The sequence below is a fragment of the Phycodurus eques genome, chromosome 7 (genome assembly GCF_024500275.1).
Source record: "Phycodurus eques isolate BA_2022a chromosome 7, UOR_Pequ_1.1, whole genome shotgun sequence".
Lineage (NCBI taxonomy): Eukaryota > Metazoa > Chordata > Actinopteri > Syngnathiformes > Syngnathidae > Phycodurus > Phycodurus eques.
In genome coordinates this window covers 2,887,255-2,906,747 of record NC_084531.1, presented here as the reverse complement: position 1 = coordinate 2,906,747, position 19,493 = coordinate 2,887,255, and the positions used below count along the sequence as shown (strand labels likewise).

General features: G+C 41.7%; 1 protein-coding gene across 6 annotated transcripts in view; it reads left to right on the top strand.

Moving 5' to 3' along the window:
• Positions 1 to 19,493, top strand: part of fat3a (FAT atypical cadherin 3a) — a 182,085-nt gene that overhangs the window by 146,522 nt on the left and 16,070 nt on the right. For 5 of the 6 annotated variants that reach the window (XM_061681170.1, XM_061681168.1, XM_061681171.1 and 2 more), the window contains 13 exons: positions 1,252 to 1,448; positions 1,626 to 1,779; positions 2,486 to 2,719; positions 3,214 to 3,606; positions 4,105 to 4,319; positions 5,711 to 5,848; positions 9,284 to 9,427; positions 11,981 to 12,178; positions 14,176 to 14,977; positions 15,499 to 15,633; positions 15,781 to 15,935; positions 16,101 to 16,343; positions 18,344 to 18,590. In XM_061681170.1, coding sequence (XP_061537154.1) covers positions 1,252 to 1,448; positions 1,626 to 1,779; positions 2,486 to 2,719; positions 3,214 to 3,606; positions 4,105 to 4,319; positions 5,711 to 5,848; positions 9,284 to 9,427; positions 11,981 to 12,178; positions 14,176 to 14,977; positions 15,499 to 15,633; positions 15,781 to 15,935; positions 16,101 to 16,343; positions 18,344 to 18,590 — 3,255 coding nt within the window. Of the gene's footprint in view, positions 1 to 1,251; positions 1,449 to 1,625; positions 1,780 to 2,485; positions 2,720 to 3,213; positions 3,607 to 4,104; positions 4,320 to 5,710; positions 5,849 to 9,283; positions 9,428 to 11,980; positions 12,179 to 14,175; positions 14,978 to 15,498; positions 15,634 to 15,780; positions 15,936 to 16,100; positions 16,344 to 18,343; positions 18,591 to 19,493 lie in introns of those variants that run through there. The other variant, XM_061681172.1, reaches the window with a different exon arrangement.

The window sequence follows — 19,493 nt, the reverse complement described above, 5'->3', positions numbered from 1 at the left end:
AAATGAGTTTAATTTGTATGAAGTATTTTAGCGAGAAAAATTAAAAGTAGACTTACACGCTTATTGAGGGCAAAAGAAACAATAAAAATTAATGAAAGCGGGATTAGTTCTGTACTTGCATTAATAGAATGCATTTAGATCAAAGGATTACTTCATTCATTGACAAATAAGATGCTAATGAAGTTGGAACATCCCATGAGACTGAGAGCGGCACCACCAAGAGACAGGAGATAAAAGATCAAATTAACTTTTTGGTGGAAGAAAACATGTACCCCGAATAGCTTGCCCTTACACTTGACAGTTGAGAAGGAAACTATTATATGGGATTCACTTGTGTTGAGCTTTTCTATCTGTAAGGTATTGAAAGCGCTTGTGAGATGTAACCTACAACTAATGGGTTGACCAGAGGAATAATATCATTTTTAGACCAGTGTCTACTAAGTAAAAGAACAGCAAATAGGTCAAACCATTTAAATTTATGGAATTCCTATCAAACTAAGATTTAAATTGGCTTTCTAAAACATTGCTGCAGGATATAAATAATGGAATATGATTCATACAATGTCATATTATTTTAGAGATCTTGTGTTTAATTCATCTTGAATAATACAAGTGTAACCAATTGTTTCCCCTTGTGAACACGCCAAAGTAGCATGAGAAAACATACTTATATTTATAGTGAAAAAAACCTTTGACATGCTCATTTGACTCGAGTAATGAAGAAGCATGTTGGGAAGGCTACAGAGAGGTTTAGCTCATCTCTGTCATCTGCATTTTCCACACGTTATAATGGAAAACTACCAAAGTATGCACCATGACTGTGCTTTCAGTCCTTGTTCAAATGGAATTATGAAAATGTCTACAGTATGCTCTTAAAGTTGTGATTGTCTTAGGCTTTGGCATTTATTGTTGCTGAAATGGCAAGCTCTTTAAATGATGAGGTTTGAACTCTCTCTGTATTTCTCATTATAATAGTCTCTATTAACAGTTTACCATGTTGTACATGCATGTACAGGATTATTCACGTACCTAATATTAATGCTTGTCCACAGTTATAGTAATTAAACTAGCATAAAGTAATGTACAGAATATTTGCTTGTATAGTCTGACCAGGCACGCAATCCTAGTGAGGATAAGCGGTACAGAAAATGGATGGATGGGTGGATAGTCTGATCAGCTTTTATTACGAATGAACAAACTGTGTACACTACTCAGACACCAGATTCATTGCCCCGTGTTTATGTTTTACAGGTGGGAACAATCGAGGTGTGTTTGCGCTGGGTCTAGTTCAGGGTGAATGGAAAATGTATGTGAAAGGGCTGCTGGACAGGGAGCAACGCAACCTCTACATTATTAATGTTACTGCAAGCGATGGACTATTTGTTTCCCAAGCAACCGTGGAGGTCACAGTGACGGATGCCAATGATAACAAACCCATTTGTGACCAGGTGACTATTAAGATTCTTGTTGGCCACTGTTTTCATTGTTTGGATGCACTGGATTTGGATGTATCAGAGGACTATAAATTATTTCAGACAGAATGTAGCAAGCTGCTGTCAAAGCTTCATAAATTATTTAATCCAAGGGCTGTGTGTTTGAGTGTGTTTGTGAATGTATGTCCACAGGCACTCTATACAGCATCTATTCCGGAGAATATCCCAGTGAATAGTGTGCTGCTAAAGGTCGGTGCTACTGATAAAGATGTGGGCATCAGCGCGTGGATCCAGTACTCCTTGCATGGCCTAGGATCCCATGACTTCAGTATTGACCCAGACACCGGTATGAATGGATATGCTGTACTTTTTTTTAACAACTCGTTTACATTGTCTACAGTATAAAGTACTGTATGTAATGATGTATACAAAATGAAACTCAAAACACTTGGGGGGCGGGGGGGAGCAACTTGCATTACTAGCTAACATTAGGTAAACATTAGACCCGCCAATACAAAGGTTGAGACAAAACAATATACTCCTGTTTGAATTTGTTTACACAGGACAGGATTTATTCCATTATTAGCTATGCTTCCCTTCTACACTCTATACATTAACAATGATGACGAGGGAGCAAATGATTGTGGGGGTGCACCATAGAAGGGTCTCGCACAGGGTGCCATTCAAAATGGCAACGCCACCGCCAGTAGTATGTAAAATGCTTCAACATCTAAAGCAAAGCAAACCAAATTCACTTATATAGCGCATTTCATAGACAAGGTAACTAAATGCAAAGAGGGAAAAAAAAGTACAGTGCAGGAAAAATGATTTAAAAATGGAAATGCTATAAAATGCTCAATCATAGGCATGAGGGAAAAAAAGAGTTTTTACCTGGTCTTAAAAACACTGGACATGTGGCTGAGTTCACGTTTGTCGTAACCTTATTCTTGTGGTTCGGTTACCAGCCTTTCATAGTGCACACCTCAACACAAAACATCATAACGGTGTTTTCTTCAATCTGTTCACATGCTGTTAATAACTTCATTAACCAGGTGAGATCAAGTCGTCTGTAGCTCTGGACCGAGAGGTGACGCCCAACTACTGGCTGGTTGCCTTAGCAACTGATGGTGGTGGGCGGTGGTGCCGTGCTGTGGTGTGGGTGGAAGTGACAGATGTGAATGACAACCCACCCATCTTTACCCTGCCACACTATACAGCTAGTGTATATGAAGACACTGCCACAAAAGCCCTTCTCACTCGTATCCAAGCCATAGATCCTGATGAAGGTGATGTTTTTAATTTTAATATCAATGAACTCCCATCTTGAATACTGTATGTATGACATCGTTATGCAAAAAAAAAAAAAAAAAAAGTGTCTTTTCCTCATTACATGAGAGTATATTATGTTCAAGATTTAAAGTTTCCATTCAATGCCCAAACCACTTTCTACCATGGAAGAGGCATCATCTGGCTGCATCAACACATATGAAAGGATAATTTTATTGTTTGTATGTGGTCTATATTACTAGCTGTTAAGTTTTTAGAAAAAAAGCAGTAAATTTGCTGATGAATTAATAAAACATTATTACAGCCATTTTCAGACCAGAGAATGAATTCGACCAATGTTAAGATTATTCTATAATTTTAGCATTTAATCCTCACTCCTCATGTAATCTTGTCTTTAGATTGATCTTTGTCATTTTTCAAACTTTTGTTTGGTCAAACATTGTTTTTTTTCGAGGTGGAAAATGACTTTGACCTACTTATTTTGTCTACACAGCTGGTCCAGGACGTACGGTCGTCTACTCCTTGGAAGACTCTGCTGATGGTTCATTCTCTATTGATAAGTCAACAGGGATCATGGTGCTTGAACGAATCCTCGACAGAGAGATTCAGCCATCTTATCAGATAAAAGTCCGCGCATCAGATCAGGGTTCACCTGGGCCCCTCTCTTCATTTGCCAATGTTACAATCACTGTACTGGATATAAATGACAACCCACCAGTGTTTGAGCGTCGTGATCAGTTGGTGACCATCCCAGAAGATGTGGCAGTGGGCACCAAGATTCTCACAGTGTACGCTGCTAGCAAGGACATCGGGACCAATGCTGAGATTACCTACAGTATACGATCAGGAAATGAGCATGGAAAGTTCAGTATCCATTCTCTTTCTGGTGAGTGTGACAGGTATTATTGTTGTTAAATTCACTCACGACACACTGGAGACAATGCTCTCATTGATTATGTATTTATTTATTTTTATGAGTTATGCTACATCATAGCGGCACGGTGAACGACGGTTAGAGCGTCTGCCTCACAGTTCTGGGGACCAGGGTTCAATCCATGTTGCATGTTCTCCCCGTGCCTGCGTGGGTTTTCTCCGGGCACTCCGGTTTCCTCCCACATCCCAAAAACATGCATGGTTGGTTGATTGACAACTCTAAATTGCCCGTAGGTGTGAATGTGAGTGTGAATGGTTGCTTGTTTCTATGTGCCCTGCGATTGACTGGCAACCAGTTCAGGGTGTACCCCGCCTCCTGCCTGATGATAGCTGGGATAGGCTCCAGCAGCCCGCGACCCTAGTGAGGAGAAGCGGCTCAGAAAATGGATGAATGGATGGATACTACATCATATTCACAAGTTTTGCTTTTTCTGCACTCACTTCCCTCTAGGTGCCATTATAGTTGCCCAGTCACTGGACTATGAAACCTGCAGGGACTACTTCTTAACAGTGGAGGCTCAAGATGGGGGCACGCCTCCACTGAGTGCCATTACTACAGTGAAGATAAATGTGACAGATGTCAATGACAACGCCCCCATGTTCAGCCGTGACCTCTATACCACTGTTGTGTCAGAGGATGCCACCATCGGAGAGTCAGTTGTACAGGTCCTGTATGTTTAGATCAGTTGATGAGTCATTGATTGACCTTTTGGATCGAAACACCATGATTCATCATGCTCAAATAACATTTATGAATAAATAACACTGGGTTAAATTATTTTATTTTTTTTGTAAATTGTCTATGGGTAGCACGGTGGACAACTGGTTAGCACATCTGCTTCACAGTTCTGAGGATCGGGGTTCAAATCCCGGCCCTGCTTGTGTGGAGTTTGCATGTTCTCCCCATGCCTGCGTGGGTTTTCTCCGGGTACTCCGGTTTCTTCTCACATCCCAAAAACATGCAGGGTAGGTTCATTGAAGACTCTAAATTGCCCGTAGGTGTGAATGTGAGTGCAAATGTTTGTTTCTATGTGCCCAGCCATTGGCTGGCGACCAGTTCAGGGTGTACACCGCCTCTCGCCCAGATATAGCTGGGATAGGCTCCAGCACGCCCACAACCCTAATGAGGATAAGTGCACCGGAAGATGAATGAATGAATGAAAGTTGTTTTTTCAACTGATTTTGACAATAAATTTGTTGTTGACCAGTGTAATGATAGGAAATTGCGGCGAAAGTATGATAAGCAACACATTTTGTTAATATCATGAATATATCATGGCTTTTGCATTTATTGTTGCTGCTCATTGTTAGTTGTTAATTTTTGAACTGTGCTGTGTTATCAATCAATCAATAAATCAAAACTTAATTTATATAGCACTTTTCATGCATAGAAAATGCAGCACAAAGTGCTGTACATAATAAACAGAAGAACAGGAACAAAACAGACAACGTGCTATTTGCACACACGTGTATGCATTTAGTACACGCATACACATGCACACACACACGCTGTTACAGTTGTACATATAAACACATGCAAGCATACATATTTTAGTAATTAAACACGAAAAATAAAGTAAAGTAGGGAAACAAGATAAGGAAGCATAATGTTAGTAATAAAAATGCATATACAGTATATTTTCTAGTGTTACAACATACAGGATATTATGGAACCAATGCTTTTTGAAACAAGGAATGAAAGAAGTGTTTATAGGTCTGTTGTTAATAACAACTTTGCCACATCATACGGATTTCATAATAATGATAATAATAAATAATAATGATAATAATACCATTTTAAAGTGGTCTTGTTCAAAAATAGAAAATATAAAGTATTGTATCAAGGAATTGAACACACATGTAACTGTTATGAGTAAAGTTTTGATTAAGTCAAGAATTGAATGACTTTTATGATAAGATAATCCTTTATTGATCCCTAGAGTCGAAATTCGAGAAAGGGTAAAAACCAAAGGGTGTAAATCCCTGAAACCTGACACTTGAATCAAGACAGACTGATATTTGTAATGTTTGTTTGTGTGTGTGTGTGTCTTTTGCAGCTGGTGGCGGAGGATATGGACAGTCAGCTGAATGGGGCCATCCTGTACTCCATTGTGAGTGGGGACCGAGACAACCAGTTCTTCATTGACCCACTCAGCGGGATCGTCAAGGTCAACAAGCATCTGGATCGTGAGACAGTGAGAGCGCAAACACAAACACACGCGCACGCGAACACAGGCATTGTACGCATCTGAAATGTTAGTGACCAAAACAACGGCCTTTCTTTTTAAGTCCTCTCTCTCACTCCTGTCGTATGATGGGGTAGATATTTAAAAAAAAAAAATCTAAATAAATCGTACATTATTCACCTAAATATTTCCCAACAATTATCAGTAGAACAACACAGAGAAAATGGGGCCCTAATCTGATCTCATATTTCTGGAAGAAAGCTCCTGGAGACAGCCAATGAGAACTCTGGAAAGTAGATGAATTTGGAATGAAAACCAAAGCACATGGCAAATATTCACACCTGACCAGGAAAGCCAGACGCACATTTACCTTGGAAGTCTCACATATGAGCGCAATACATTTGAACATGAATACATACTGCCACCTTTGTCTCCTCACCTCAGTAGTTTTCTCACCCTTCACTATTTTCTGCTTCTTTGGCATCTCCAATTCGTCTGCAGTGCTTGAAAACGTCTGTAACGTTGAGATTTCTATCATAAAGAATTAATGAGTGTGGTCCATGAGCCATCTGAGTGTAGTTGAAGTCGAGTGGGTGGGATCAAAGCTTTAGGCTGATGAAAGGGTTTTAGGGGTTATCACACACTGAGCAGTGGTTCCTGTGGTTGTGTGTTTGCATGTGTCTGACAATGGTGTCTTCTTTCTTTCTATGATTGTCTCGAGCATTCCCTCACAGTCTCTCTCTGTCTCTACCTCTCCTAAGGAAGTCAGAGATGTTTTTTTTTAATTAATTTGGGTTGTTATCATATTCCTCACATTGTTTTGCTGTTACATTGGCTTTTCGCCCCATTGTACTTCATTAGTACTTTTTTTTTTTCTCAGTGAAGAGAAAGATAAAACAAATACACTGCTATCTATAGAACAATGCAACATATCAGGGAAACAAACTGTGTGTGTGTGTGTGTGTGTATTCAGCATTAGTAAACATTCCCCTATATGATGAAAAGGCAATAAATAAGTCACACCATTTTGAAATTGAGCTACTGCTCACCTCACACCCCTGTACTGCTAGGCCAATACCAAGTACAGCATTCATTACCTTTCATTGATGAAGGGAACGGAGGGACAGTGTTGCAATGAAGTCAGGGCTTTGACTAGCCCAGAGTAAAAAAATAAATAAAGAGGCATCCAGAGTTTTGATTACTTTTATATAAAGACTTCCGGATGGCTTTGAGGAAATTCTGGTCCACCATCCAGCATCTCAGGCAGGGGAAGCAGTGCACCATCAACACTGTGTATGGTCGGGATGGGGCGCTACTGACCTCGACTCAGGACGTTGCGAGTCGGTGGGGAAAAGGGTGGAGTGGAGTGTCCTCTCCAGGTCGCGGATGAAATCCTGCCCCAAGTGGAGGAGTTCAAGTATCTTGGGATCTTGTTCACAAGTGAGGCGGAGTGCAGTGATGCAGATTTTGTATCGGCCCCTTGTGGTAAAGAAGGAGCTAAGCTGAAAGGCGAAGCTCTCAATTTACCGATCGATCAACGTTGCTACCCTACTGTTGTGCTTGGTTGCCATGGTAATGGTCAGAAAATGCCACCTATGGCCAATCAAAAGGGCTGCAAGGACAAAGAGAAAATGAGAGAGTGGCTGAGTGAGGTGCACGTAAAGAGACAGGATGTTTTTTTTCCACTTCACCGTCCCTGTTGATCTGTGACTCCATGCGCACCCATCATGAAAAACCAAGTGCAACTAAGACTGGGAGGCAACGCCCGGCGAGTTACGTCACCATATGTGAATGGATTGTGGATGCTTGGGCTAAGGTATTTGCTTTGACTGTTGTCCGAGCTTTTGCGAAAGCCGGCATCATTGCTGAACAGCCCCCCGGCAACGAAACTGACTCGGACAATGACGAGAGGGAACCCGGTGTGTTTGTTTGAGAACTTGCCCAGCTGTTCATTTCGGATACAGAAGATGAGGACTTTGATGGATTTGTGGATGAGGATTGATCAAAAAATAAGGTGAATACATTGTTAAATACTTAAATAAAGTACAACTGAACTCAGTTTTGCTCCCGCTGCCTTTTTAAAAACATTGTTTTAGCGTGCATGCATGCTACCGTATGTTTTAAGCTATCGTATGTTTTACCATGCCCGCGCCCAATAATACGTTGCGCCTTATGTATGTGTTAAATACAGAAATAGACCCCGTAACTGAGACTGCGCCTTTTAATACGGTGCGCCCCTATGGTCGTGAAAATATGGTTATTTAGAAGTTGTAAAAAATGTAAAGGAGGTTTGTGCGTCTTTCATTTTCTTATCATTCCCAAAGGTAAGTTTGAATGATGTATGGTATGATCTGTTATTATTGTTAAGGTCATTGTTCAGGTCAATAGCACATTTGGAAGTATATTTAGTGAGAAAAATGGTGACGTGTTCAATACTTATTTCAGCCACTGTATTTCAAAGCTTGTGCATCATAAATGTGAAAATGCATGCTGCACTTGTAAATATACTGTTATTTTTCAATCAAAATACTTTTTTTGTGTTGTTTATATTTTTATATAGTTGGGAAGCATTGTTTAGATATTTGAGCTATCATAAAAGCAAAAAAAAAAAAAAATGCTTGAAATGCCTCTTTTCAAGAAATGCTTCTTCTCCCTTTTTTTTTCTTGGAACCTATGTTCAACTCCTGTTTACTAACGAAAGGTAAAAGGTAGAAATGTACTTTTTTTCCAGATGAAAGAAGAGTGTTAAATCTTTTGGTTGGTTCTATGTTTCTATAGCTACAGAACAGAATTTTCTGTAGGCATTTAAACATTAGTCAAAATTGTCAAAACATTTCTGGTACCCGGCTCTCCCAATTTCTGAAAAATGGCTGGCATTAAGTGAGAAAAAAATTAGGGAATACTAATAATATGTTCAATGAATTTATTTATCCAATGATTCAAAGTGTTTGATGCCCACTGTTCACATATTAATGAATGGAATACAATACATACATACTGACATTCATCACACGTCCACAGAGCTCAGAATCTGTCTGCCTGTGCCCTGATCAAATTCACCAAAATCACGCTGGAACAGCTTGCACCACTATTTAGACATGGTCTCAACAGGCATGTTTAAACACACTGTCTGCCACCAAATCACACCGCTGGCCACATCGTCAGGGGCACACCCTCGCTGTGCTGCAATGCCCACCTGTTTCAGACTGGTCTGCCAAATTGGCAAACGCACGTAGCGAGCCTCGTGCTTTTAATGAAACTCAGGATATGCTTGTTTTTGCGCCCTGTAACCGTCTACAAAAGTAAAGCCCTTAAAGTCACTGATTTTTAGTGGAGGATGTTGTAATAATTTTCTGTGACATTGTCCAGTTAATAGCCCAGTTTCCGTTACTGATAGTAAATCAGGATCAATGCAGTTCTTTAAAAATAATTCTTGCCACCTAGGTTCCTGGCTACTCACTGGCCGTCAGAGCTCTGGATAGTGGAATCCCACCTCTGTCCTCCACTGTTATGGTCAAGATTGACATCTCTGACATCAATGACAACCCGCCTACCTTCTCACCCGCCAACCTCACCACTGTCATCCAGGTAAATGTCATGTCGACAGACCCACAAATAGGTACAAGGTGCTTTTATTGTCAATTCTTCAATATGCGTAACACATACAGAGGATTGAAATTACGGTACTCAAGGGCCTGCGGTGCTACAAAAGAAAACTATGGTATGGACAGTATGAAAAGTGTTAATTAAATGTACAAATATCAAAGATCAGGTGACGTGTGCAACATAGTCAAGGTCAGAGAACCAAGACAAATAAGACATACGTATATAAATTAGATGACAAAACCCCTGCTGCTTAAAGTGGCTGGTGCGACCCTAGGTCTGGTGTGTGTGTGTGTGTGTGCGTGTGCGCGTGTATTGATGTGGGTGTGTGTGCATGTTTGTGGGGCATCAGAATTCAGATGGGCAGAGGACAGAAGAGCGGGCAGACTCCGCAGTCTCCTGCAGAGGCTGCATGATGGATGGGTGGCATCCCCCGCTATGCGGAGGGCTTCGCGAGTGAGGCAGGTGCTGTAAATGTCCTGCAGGGAGGAAGAGAGGTTCCAGTGATCTTCTCAGCTGCCATCACTATGCGATGGAGAGTCTTGCGGCAGGATGCGGTGCATGCTCCATACCACACAGTGCTGCAGTTGGTCAAGATGCTCTCTATGGTCCCTCTGTAGAACGAGCACATGATGGGGGTAGGGGCTCTGGCTCTTCTCAGCTTCCTGCGGAAGCTGAGACGCTGGTGAGCTTTCTTGGCCAATGATGATGTGTCGCTGGTCCATGAGAGGTCCTCGGTGATGTGCACTCCCAGGAACCTGGTGCTGCACACTCTCTCCACCACAGCACCGTTAATGTTCAGGGGAGCATGCAGGGAGTGGACTCTCCTGAAATCCACAACAATCTCGTTGGTTTTCTCCACATTTAGGGAGCGAGTGTTGTCCGTGGACCACCCAGCCAGGTGGCTCATCTCACTCTTGTAGTCTGTCTCGTCCTCGTTGCTGATGAGACCCAACACAGTTGTGTCGTCTGCAAACTTGATGAAGAGGTTGGAGCTGTATGTTGGTGTGCAGTCATAGGTCAGCAGGGTGAAGAGGAGGGGGGTCAACACAGAACTTTGAAGGGCCCCCGTGTTCAGAGTTATGGTGCGGGATGTGTTGCTGCCGACCCGTACTGCCTGCGGTCTCCCTGTCAGAAAGTCCAGCAGTCAGTTGCATATTGAAGTGTTGAGCCCCAGCTGGTCCAGTTTGTAAATCAGTTGTTGAGGTATGATGGGATTGAATGTGGAGCTGAAGTCTATGAACAGCAGTCTGACATATGAGTCCTTAGAGTCCAGGTGGATGAGGGCAGAGTGGAGGGTGGTGGAGAGGGCGTCATCGGTTGACCGGTTGGACCAATAGTCAAACTGGAAGGAGTCCAAGGAGGGGGGGGTAGGGAGGACTTGATGTGGTGCATGACTAGCTGCTCGAAGCACTTCATCAGGATGGGAGTGAGCGCTACCAGACGGCAGTCATTGAGGCAGCAGGTAGATGACTTATTTGGGACCGGGATGATGGTGGTGGCTTTGGGGACAACACCGTGCCTGCCTCAAGGTGGTGTTAAATGATGATGCAGTTAAATTCAATGCAGTATTTTACCAGGGAATTTTAGAGCACTTCATGCTTCCTTCTGCTGACAAGCTTTATCAAGATGTTGCTTTTGCTTTTACCTGCCCACATTGCCAAAACTATACCAAAAGCTGTGTGAATGACCACAATATTACCGTTTTTGATTGGCCAGCAAACTTGCCTGACCTGAACAGTATTGCCATGAGGTTGATATGAGACACCTGACCCAATAACGCAGACAAGCTGAAGTCTGCTGTCGGAACAACCTGGGCTTCGATAACACCTCAGCAGTGCTACAGGCTGATTGCCTCTATGCCACATTCTGATTCACACTCACATTCACACCTATGGGCAATTTAGAGTTTTCAATTAACCTACCATGCATGTTTTGGAGATGTGGGAGGAAACTGGAGTACCTGGAGAAAACCCACGCAGGCACTGGGAGGACATGCAAACTCCACGCAGGCGAGGCCGGATTTGAATCCGGGTCCTCTGAACTGTGAGGCAGTGTGCTAACCAGTCGACCACCGTGCCACACTGCCACACTGCATTGATGCAGTAATTCATGCAGAAGGAGCTCCAACCAAAGTACTGCATATCAGTGAAAATTTTTCAGATAGCCAACATTTCTGGACTAAACATTTATATGGGTTCTTATGTAATACATTATTTTATATTTTTTGCCATCCATGGTTCTGTGAGGTTTCCATAACTGTAAGCAATAATTATCAAAATTATGACATAAAATCTATAAATATTTCACGGTATGAATTTTGTGATGGTGTGTTTCACTTTTTGAATTGAATAACTTAAATTGAGTTTTCCTTGACATTGTAATTTATTGAAATGCACCTGTAGTGTTGGTTATGCTATAGCAACTAAAAAGGAATTACATTAAATTTAGCAACATTCTACCACTCAGAATCAACGTGTGAGAAGAGATTACTATCCAATTTGGCAGATCCAATTAACAGTTTGTTTCCTCCCCTAGGAAAACAAGCCAATTGGCACCAGCATCATCCAGCTGTCCATTATCGACCTGGACTCATCCCATAACGGCCCGCCATTTGACTTCCACATCTTGTCTGGAAATGAGGGTGGAGAATTTGAGCTGGAACAAGACGGAACACTTGTGGCCAATCAGGTGTTCAGGAGAGACCTCGCAACCAAATATGTTGTTCATATACAGGTACAGTCAACTTCCTTTGGAAGTACCATAAATAATAAGAATTGTAATGTATTCTTGTATTCTTCTTAATATAGTGAGCAAGTTTTTGGTTTCACTTCAGATTGCAAGGAAATACAAAATAACTATAATAGTTTCTTCTGCCAGATGCTGCAGTGGGGAAATGATGGATATAACCTGATTTATTGTGTAGTGTTGTGTTCTTACACTCTATCAAGATGTCTGAAGATGAAGACATCCTTAAAAATATGGAAGATTATTAACAAAAAGCAATAAACCATTGTTCATTGTTTCTTTGACTGTGACTGGTGTGTGAGTGGCTGAGCGTGGTATGTCAAAAGGCTTGAAACAGATGGAAACAGAACGTATATTTTAGATGGTTTGGCTAGAGAAAGGCCGTGCTAAGCAACATTTTTAAACAAACATATGTCTTCTTATACATCTGGAAATAAACTAGCAACCAGAAAATAGATTAGTGGGTGTATTTTGTATTGCAGTAGGGAGGAGGTGTAAACAGCACCAAATTATCTGCAGGTGTTGATGTGAGGCAAGTATCCAGAGACACAGGGGAAACAAAACACGACAAGCACAACTCCAGGGCAGACGCACAGAGGAATAAACACCCGGAGAAAACAAACCATAGCACACTGAAATAAAGCAGGCACTTTTTTAAACAAATACTGAAAATGCTTTATCCTGAAATGGTTTAATCTGAGGTCTCTAATGGTGTAGTGGTACAGTTGCCTGACTTTGGTGTGAGCAGCGTGGGTTCAGTTCCCACTCAGTGACAGTGTAAAATTGAGTGCGAATGGTTGTCCGTGCCCAGGGTGTAGTCCGCCTTTCGCCCCAAGTCAGCTGGGATAGGCTTCAGCGCCTCGTGACCCTGAACAGGATAAGCGGTATTGAGAATGGATGGATGAGTTACCCTTGAGTTATAGGTGGAAATACTTTGGAAGGCTATAAGTAGGGCCGAACGATTTAATTGGCCTTTTCAAATCGGCAAAAATCACATGTTGCTGAGTTTTACCTTTTTTCCCCCCCCACACATAAATATATTACAACATAGATAATTACATTTTAAAAAATAAAAACATTTAAAGAAATCGGACAAAATCGGCATAAAATCTGCCAACGTTTGCCAGTTTTTCTCTCTGTTTTAAAGTTAATCAAATACTAAAGAACAAAGTATTGCGAAACAGTCAAATGTTCTGCCTATAGTTCATATTATTGTTGTTGTAAGCATGAAGGGACCACAAAGAGGAAAAAAGTGATTTTATTCATTATATATTTTAAAATGAATTGGCTGATTCATTGGTCATCTGAATTTTATTCTGCCAAACATCTGAATCGGCCTCAAAAAAATCCATATTGGTCGAGCCCTAGTTATAATGTTACTCGATCGATGTTTTATAAAATTTTTTATATCTGTTAAGAGAAAAAATATATGTTAAAAATGCACTCCGCAGCGCCTTAATTGAGTACAATTGGGTAGGTAATATCCAGTTAACGTACAATGGGTACATTTGCAAAGACATTCTGGCAGTCCAAGAGATGTATAATTTAATCAATATTTTACTTTTCATTGAGCCAAGGCACCTATTTTAACTTAGTAAAATCTCATGGCACACCACCAAACAAAATGCCACAAAAAGTAAGAATGGTGAAGTAATGATTATCCTGTCTAAATTTACTCAGTGTAAAATCTGGCCCTGTTTAATTGAACACAAAGCTGACATCAAAGCCACGACTCATTGTTTTTTTGGGCCTTGTGCCGTCGAATAGAAGAGCATCTGATTGTTCTGTCTGTCACTTTACATCACTGGCGTAGATGGATAAACAAAGATGCATTTGTAAATAGCAAATAATAACTTTCAAACAAATGAAGTGAAATTGGACAATTTCCCGCAGTCCCCCTGATGGTCTCTCAAAGCCTAGTTGGGAATCACTGCTTGAAGTCTGCGTACCCGCATCTAATCTTTTCGCCCTTCTCCTTGTATTAGGTGACCGACTCTGGGAGGCCTCGCTTGTCCTCTTCCTCCATGCTGACAGTCAGGGTGATCGAAGAGAGCCTGCACAGGCCTGTAGCCCTGCCACTCGAGGTTCATATTGTCACCATGGAGGATGAATTTCCCGGCGGTGTCATTGGAAAGTTGCACGCCACAGATGCTGACCCCTATGATGCATTGACCTTTGGCCACGCCCCGCCAGCCCATCGCAGTCTCTTCAAGATTAGCCCTCGTGACGGAAAGATCATTGCTCTGGGAGGTTTGGATGCTGGCAGATACTCCCTTAACGCCAGTGTTAGCGATGGCCGCTTTGCCGTCCCTGTGCCTGTCAGTGTGCATGTTGAGCAGGCCACCCCTGAGATGCTGCGTGAGGCTGTCACCGTTCGCTTTGAGAGCGTAGCGCCGCAAGACTTTGTCGCCTCGCACCTGAAGAGCGTGCTGAAGGTGTTGCAGCAAGCGGCCACCTCTCAGAAACGGGACGCTCTGCACCTGCTCAGTCTGCAGCCAGTTGGTGGGACTAAACAGCTGGACATGCTTGTTGCTGTGGAAACAGCTGAGGGCGGGTACTACAAGGCAGCTTACCTCACTCAGAAACTTAGCGCTTCCAGGCGGCGGCTCGAGGAGGTCCTTAAAGTGTCGGCCATCTTGGATAAGAACTGCTCAGGGCTGGATTGTCGTGGGGCGCAGTGTGAACAAAACATCATCTTGGATTCACACAACCTGGCAACGTACAGCACACCGCGAGTCAGTTTTGTCTCACCGCGCTTCCATCGGACATCACGCTGCACATGCACTGGTAAGCAGTTAGGGAGTAACTAATTGCATGTAATGGGATGATGTAATTTAATTACCGGAGTATCCGGAGAAAACCCACGCAGGCACAGGGAGAACATGCAAACTCCAAACAGGTGAGGCCGGATTTGAACCCGGGTCCTCAGAACTGTGAGTCAAATGTGCTAACTAGTCATCCACCGTTCCACCCGCATATAACATATGTAATCTCAATGTATGTGACTCTATAAGAAGTTGTTAGATTTTAAAGATGATGATCATTGATAATCCCTTGTAATGTCTAATCCATTTTTGGAGTCATCACACTGGTTTATTTTTCCTCTGCTTTTGCAACAATATGCACAAGGTCCAATAACTGGTTTTTCTACAGTAACATGGGAAAGACCTCTTTTCATGCTAAAAATATTCATTGGCTTTGAATGCATTCTTCCAAAATTTGCCAGTAAGCACAAGCTGCACAATACATGAATGAATTGAATGTTGGCTAAATCTTGTATTTCCTTTTCTTTCTGTGTTTGTTGTTAGATATCAACTGTGCTGTATTGTCAGAGCAATGTGAAGACCAGCCGTGTCCAGCGGACATGCAATGTGTTTCAGTGGATGTCAACAGAGGGCGCTATGCATGTCAATGTCCACCGGGCAAACTTGGAGAGTGTGCAGGTGTCTGTCAGAAACATTATTTTCACAAGTTTCTTGTTTCCTCTTACATAATGTAATAACGCACTTTTGGACTCATGTCCATGCATGCGTGTGTGTATGGTGTGCTTGTGTGCGTGCATGTGTGTGTGTGTGTGTGTGTGTGTTTAGGCCATTCATCGTTGAGTTTCTCAGGTAACAGCTACATAAAATACCATCTTTCTGAGCGACTCCAAACAGAGCTCAAGCTCAGTCTGAGGATCAGAACATTGCAGACTAGAGGAATCATCATGTACACGCATAGTGAGCCTTGCACAATGCTTAAGGTACATTCTCTCCTCTCTCATTTTGTAAAATGTTTCATTCTTAAAGGTGTCTTTGTTTAACCAAAATAGCATTGGCAGAGTCCAGGATTATTTAAGGTGCATTCATCCACAGGACAAGCCATAGTTACAGTCACAGACAATATGTTTCTATGCATGTGTGAGCAGCTGGACGAGGGAAAGCTGTGGTTCCAGCTCAGCTGTGCACCTGGCATCGGAGGTGGTGACAGTCCCGACATGTTAGGGATCTCTGGCCGCCGGATCAACGATGGCAGCTGGCACACGGTGGCAATGGAGATCAACCGCAACTTCAGCAGTCTCTCTCTGGACGACAGCTATATTGAAAGGCGACATGGACAAGCCTACATGCAACCCCTTGCTTCAGACAGAACCATCTACTTTGGAGCACTGGTCAGTGCTTTTTTTTTTGTTTGTTTCTTAATCAGTATCAATATTTTAGAGTTACTCAGGATCCACTTTAATGCTTTGTCAAATGCAGTCCACTGCACTGTCCTCGAATATGTCCTCTTAATAACAAATTATCTGTTAATTCACCAAGCACATATTGACCCAAACACAGGTTTTACTATATCATGATGTGGTAGTGGATCAGGTCAAGGCGATCTGGTTAAGGTATTTAGCGCTGATTTTATTTTTAATTTTATTTTGTTTTACTTGTAGGGGTACATTTTATGTTTGACGTCAACATACTGTCTATGTAATGCAGAATACTGAATCTGCATCAGCCGATGTTTTGGATAATTTTCACGTTTTCCATGGTGCCCAACAATTGTTTAAAACAGGGCTCACCAACGTGGTGCCAGCGTGTACCAGGTAGCCCCTGAGGACCACATGAGTAGCCCGCAAAAAATAGCTGCTATTTAAAAACCTATATATATATATGGGTTTTCTCCTGGTACCGCGGTTTCCTCCCACATACCAAAAACATCTGTAGTAGGTTGATTGAAGACTGTAAATTGCCCGTAGGTGTGAATGTGAGTGTGAATGGTTGTTTGTTTCTATTTGCCCTGCGAGTGGCTGACGACCAGTTCAGGTTGTACTCCGCCTCTCGCCCAAAGATAGCTGGGAAAGGCTCCAGCATACCCGTGACCCTAGTGAGGATAAGCGGTACAGAAAATGGATGGATGTTCCAGCTCAGCTCACTTAACAGTGATCTGTATCTAACATTTTTGTTATGATTCTTTTTTAAATCACAGCTCACCTGGATCATTGGAACTCAAAATGACTAACTCTAAATTACTTTTTTTTTTAAACCTGTGAGTTCAAAGGTCACTTTTGTGCATGTGACCAACCCATAGCATTCATGGAGACCAGCTTTGGAATGAAGATGAGTTGATTTGCCACTGAAGGGGAAACAGAGCCCATCATTTAATTTCATTTGACTGGGTTTCTTTAGTATTGTAAAGTGCAAAGGCCTACCTTTGTTGTTTCAGTGACCTTTTTCACAGAAAACAAACAACCATTCGCACTCATATTCACACGAACGGGCAATTTAGAGTCTTCCATAACGTACATTTGTTTTGTTTCTGTTATAGAAAATAAATCCTTTAGCTTTCTATTATTACGTCCAAATATTAAACAGTGAACTAACTTTAAAAAAAAAAAGAAAAAGAAATAAAATAACCTCCACATTGCAGACTGCCTACCAGAACAGATTAACTTTATTTGGGATTAATCAAAGGCACTTTAAATGGTGATCGGTGTGTGCTAAATACCATTTAACATGATTTTGAATGTGATTGGTTAATTCTAAACATAGCCACATCCCAAGTTATAATAGGGTGTGCACACTTGTGCAACCACATTAACTTAGTGGTTTATTTTTACTTCACCTCCCGAAAATATATTTTTTCAATTGAGTTGTACAGGTTGTAGGTCACACTCATAGTTTTTGGTTTTGAAATGATTTCTCTTGGTTTCATTCTTTTGCATTAAAAAAAAAATCCTGGCATTTGAACCAGGGTGTGTCGACCTTTTATATCCGCTGTACACACACACACACGCACACGCACGCACGCACACACGCGTATATACTGTACATATAGATAATTTCATGAATTTCAACACAAAATGTTTTAATTGTTATCTGTTCATATTTAAAGATCCTCATCTAAATATTTCTTACTTGTGGTGTGTAGTCCACAAACTAATTTGCTTTCGTAACTGGCACTACATTTGCAAATGTAGTGTGCATTGCAGTAGAACGTGATGTTACGAAACCCACTTTGATTGGCTAATTTCTGAGTGGGTGACTATCCATAAAAAAGCCAACATTCAAGGGCTCTGACAGGTACTCTAGTGTCAAGGACTTGTGTCAGTGGAAGTCTGGATATCCCACGGATATCTTTGTCTTGAGTTATTGTCCTAACACTTGCCCACAATGACCCCAGGTGCAGCATCCCACTTCACGCAGCCTCATTGACACCCAAAAGGACCCGAAATTGCTTGAGGGCTTCCAAGGTTGCCTGGACTCGGTCATGTTGAACAACAATGAGCTGCCTCTGCAGAACAAACGTTCACACTATGCTGAGGTGGTGGGACTGACAGAGCTGAAGTTGGGTTGCATCCTCTACCCTGACGCCTGTCTGCAGCAGCCATGTCGCAATGGAGGAAGCTGCATGAGCCTGCCCTCTGGTGGTGAGTGACAGCATCTGACAAAAGTACAAACAAAAATCAATTGCCCAAACATGATACAAGCAACCCAGTATTAATTTTGGCTGGCCTCAATATTTGATTGAAACTTCATAATTATATTAGCTCATTCAAAGCAAGACCCACCCTCTATACACAACACAGTATACAGTGATACACTCCATCTCAGACCGGTTTAATACTGAAACACACGTGTTTTTCTGTGTGTGTAGAGCCAACCTTTGTAGTCACGATGAAGTGAAATGGGGGAATTATATCACTGCCGTCCAATGAGAATAGCATCTTTCTATGTGTTTTGACTGTAAACTACAGTACGAGCTCAAATCAGCTGAATTTAAGCATAATACTAAGCGGAGAAAAAGAAACAAACCAGGATTCCCTCAGTAGCGGCCAGCGAAGAAGGAAATCTGAAAAAAATTATACAAACAATTGGTGGTTTATCCTATGGTCAAAGTTTTTGTATTGCACTACAATATATATCATTATATTTCACAGCCCAATTTCAAACCCATTTTACAACATTAGACCTAAAAAAATAAATTACCTACAGATGATTTGAATAGCAAAAATGTTCCCAAAGGTGCGTGGGAAAATGCAGCAACGACTCCCCAACCCCACAAAGCTTTTCACATTTAAGATGTGTCAACATTGTGCCCTTGCACCAAGATGCCACAAGATGGCGCCAAAGCCCTGCCTAATAGAAAAGTAGGACTTTACTTTCCTCTAGATTTGTTATTACAGCTTAACCACAAATGAAGGTGCTACTCACTGGACAGCAATGATATAATTCCCCCCTTTTACTTCATCATGGCTACAAAAGCTAGCTCTATGCAAATGCCTCACAGAAAGAAAAAAAAAAAAATGATTTGTAATATATTGAGACGGCGT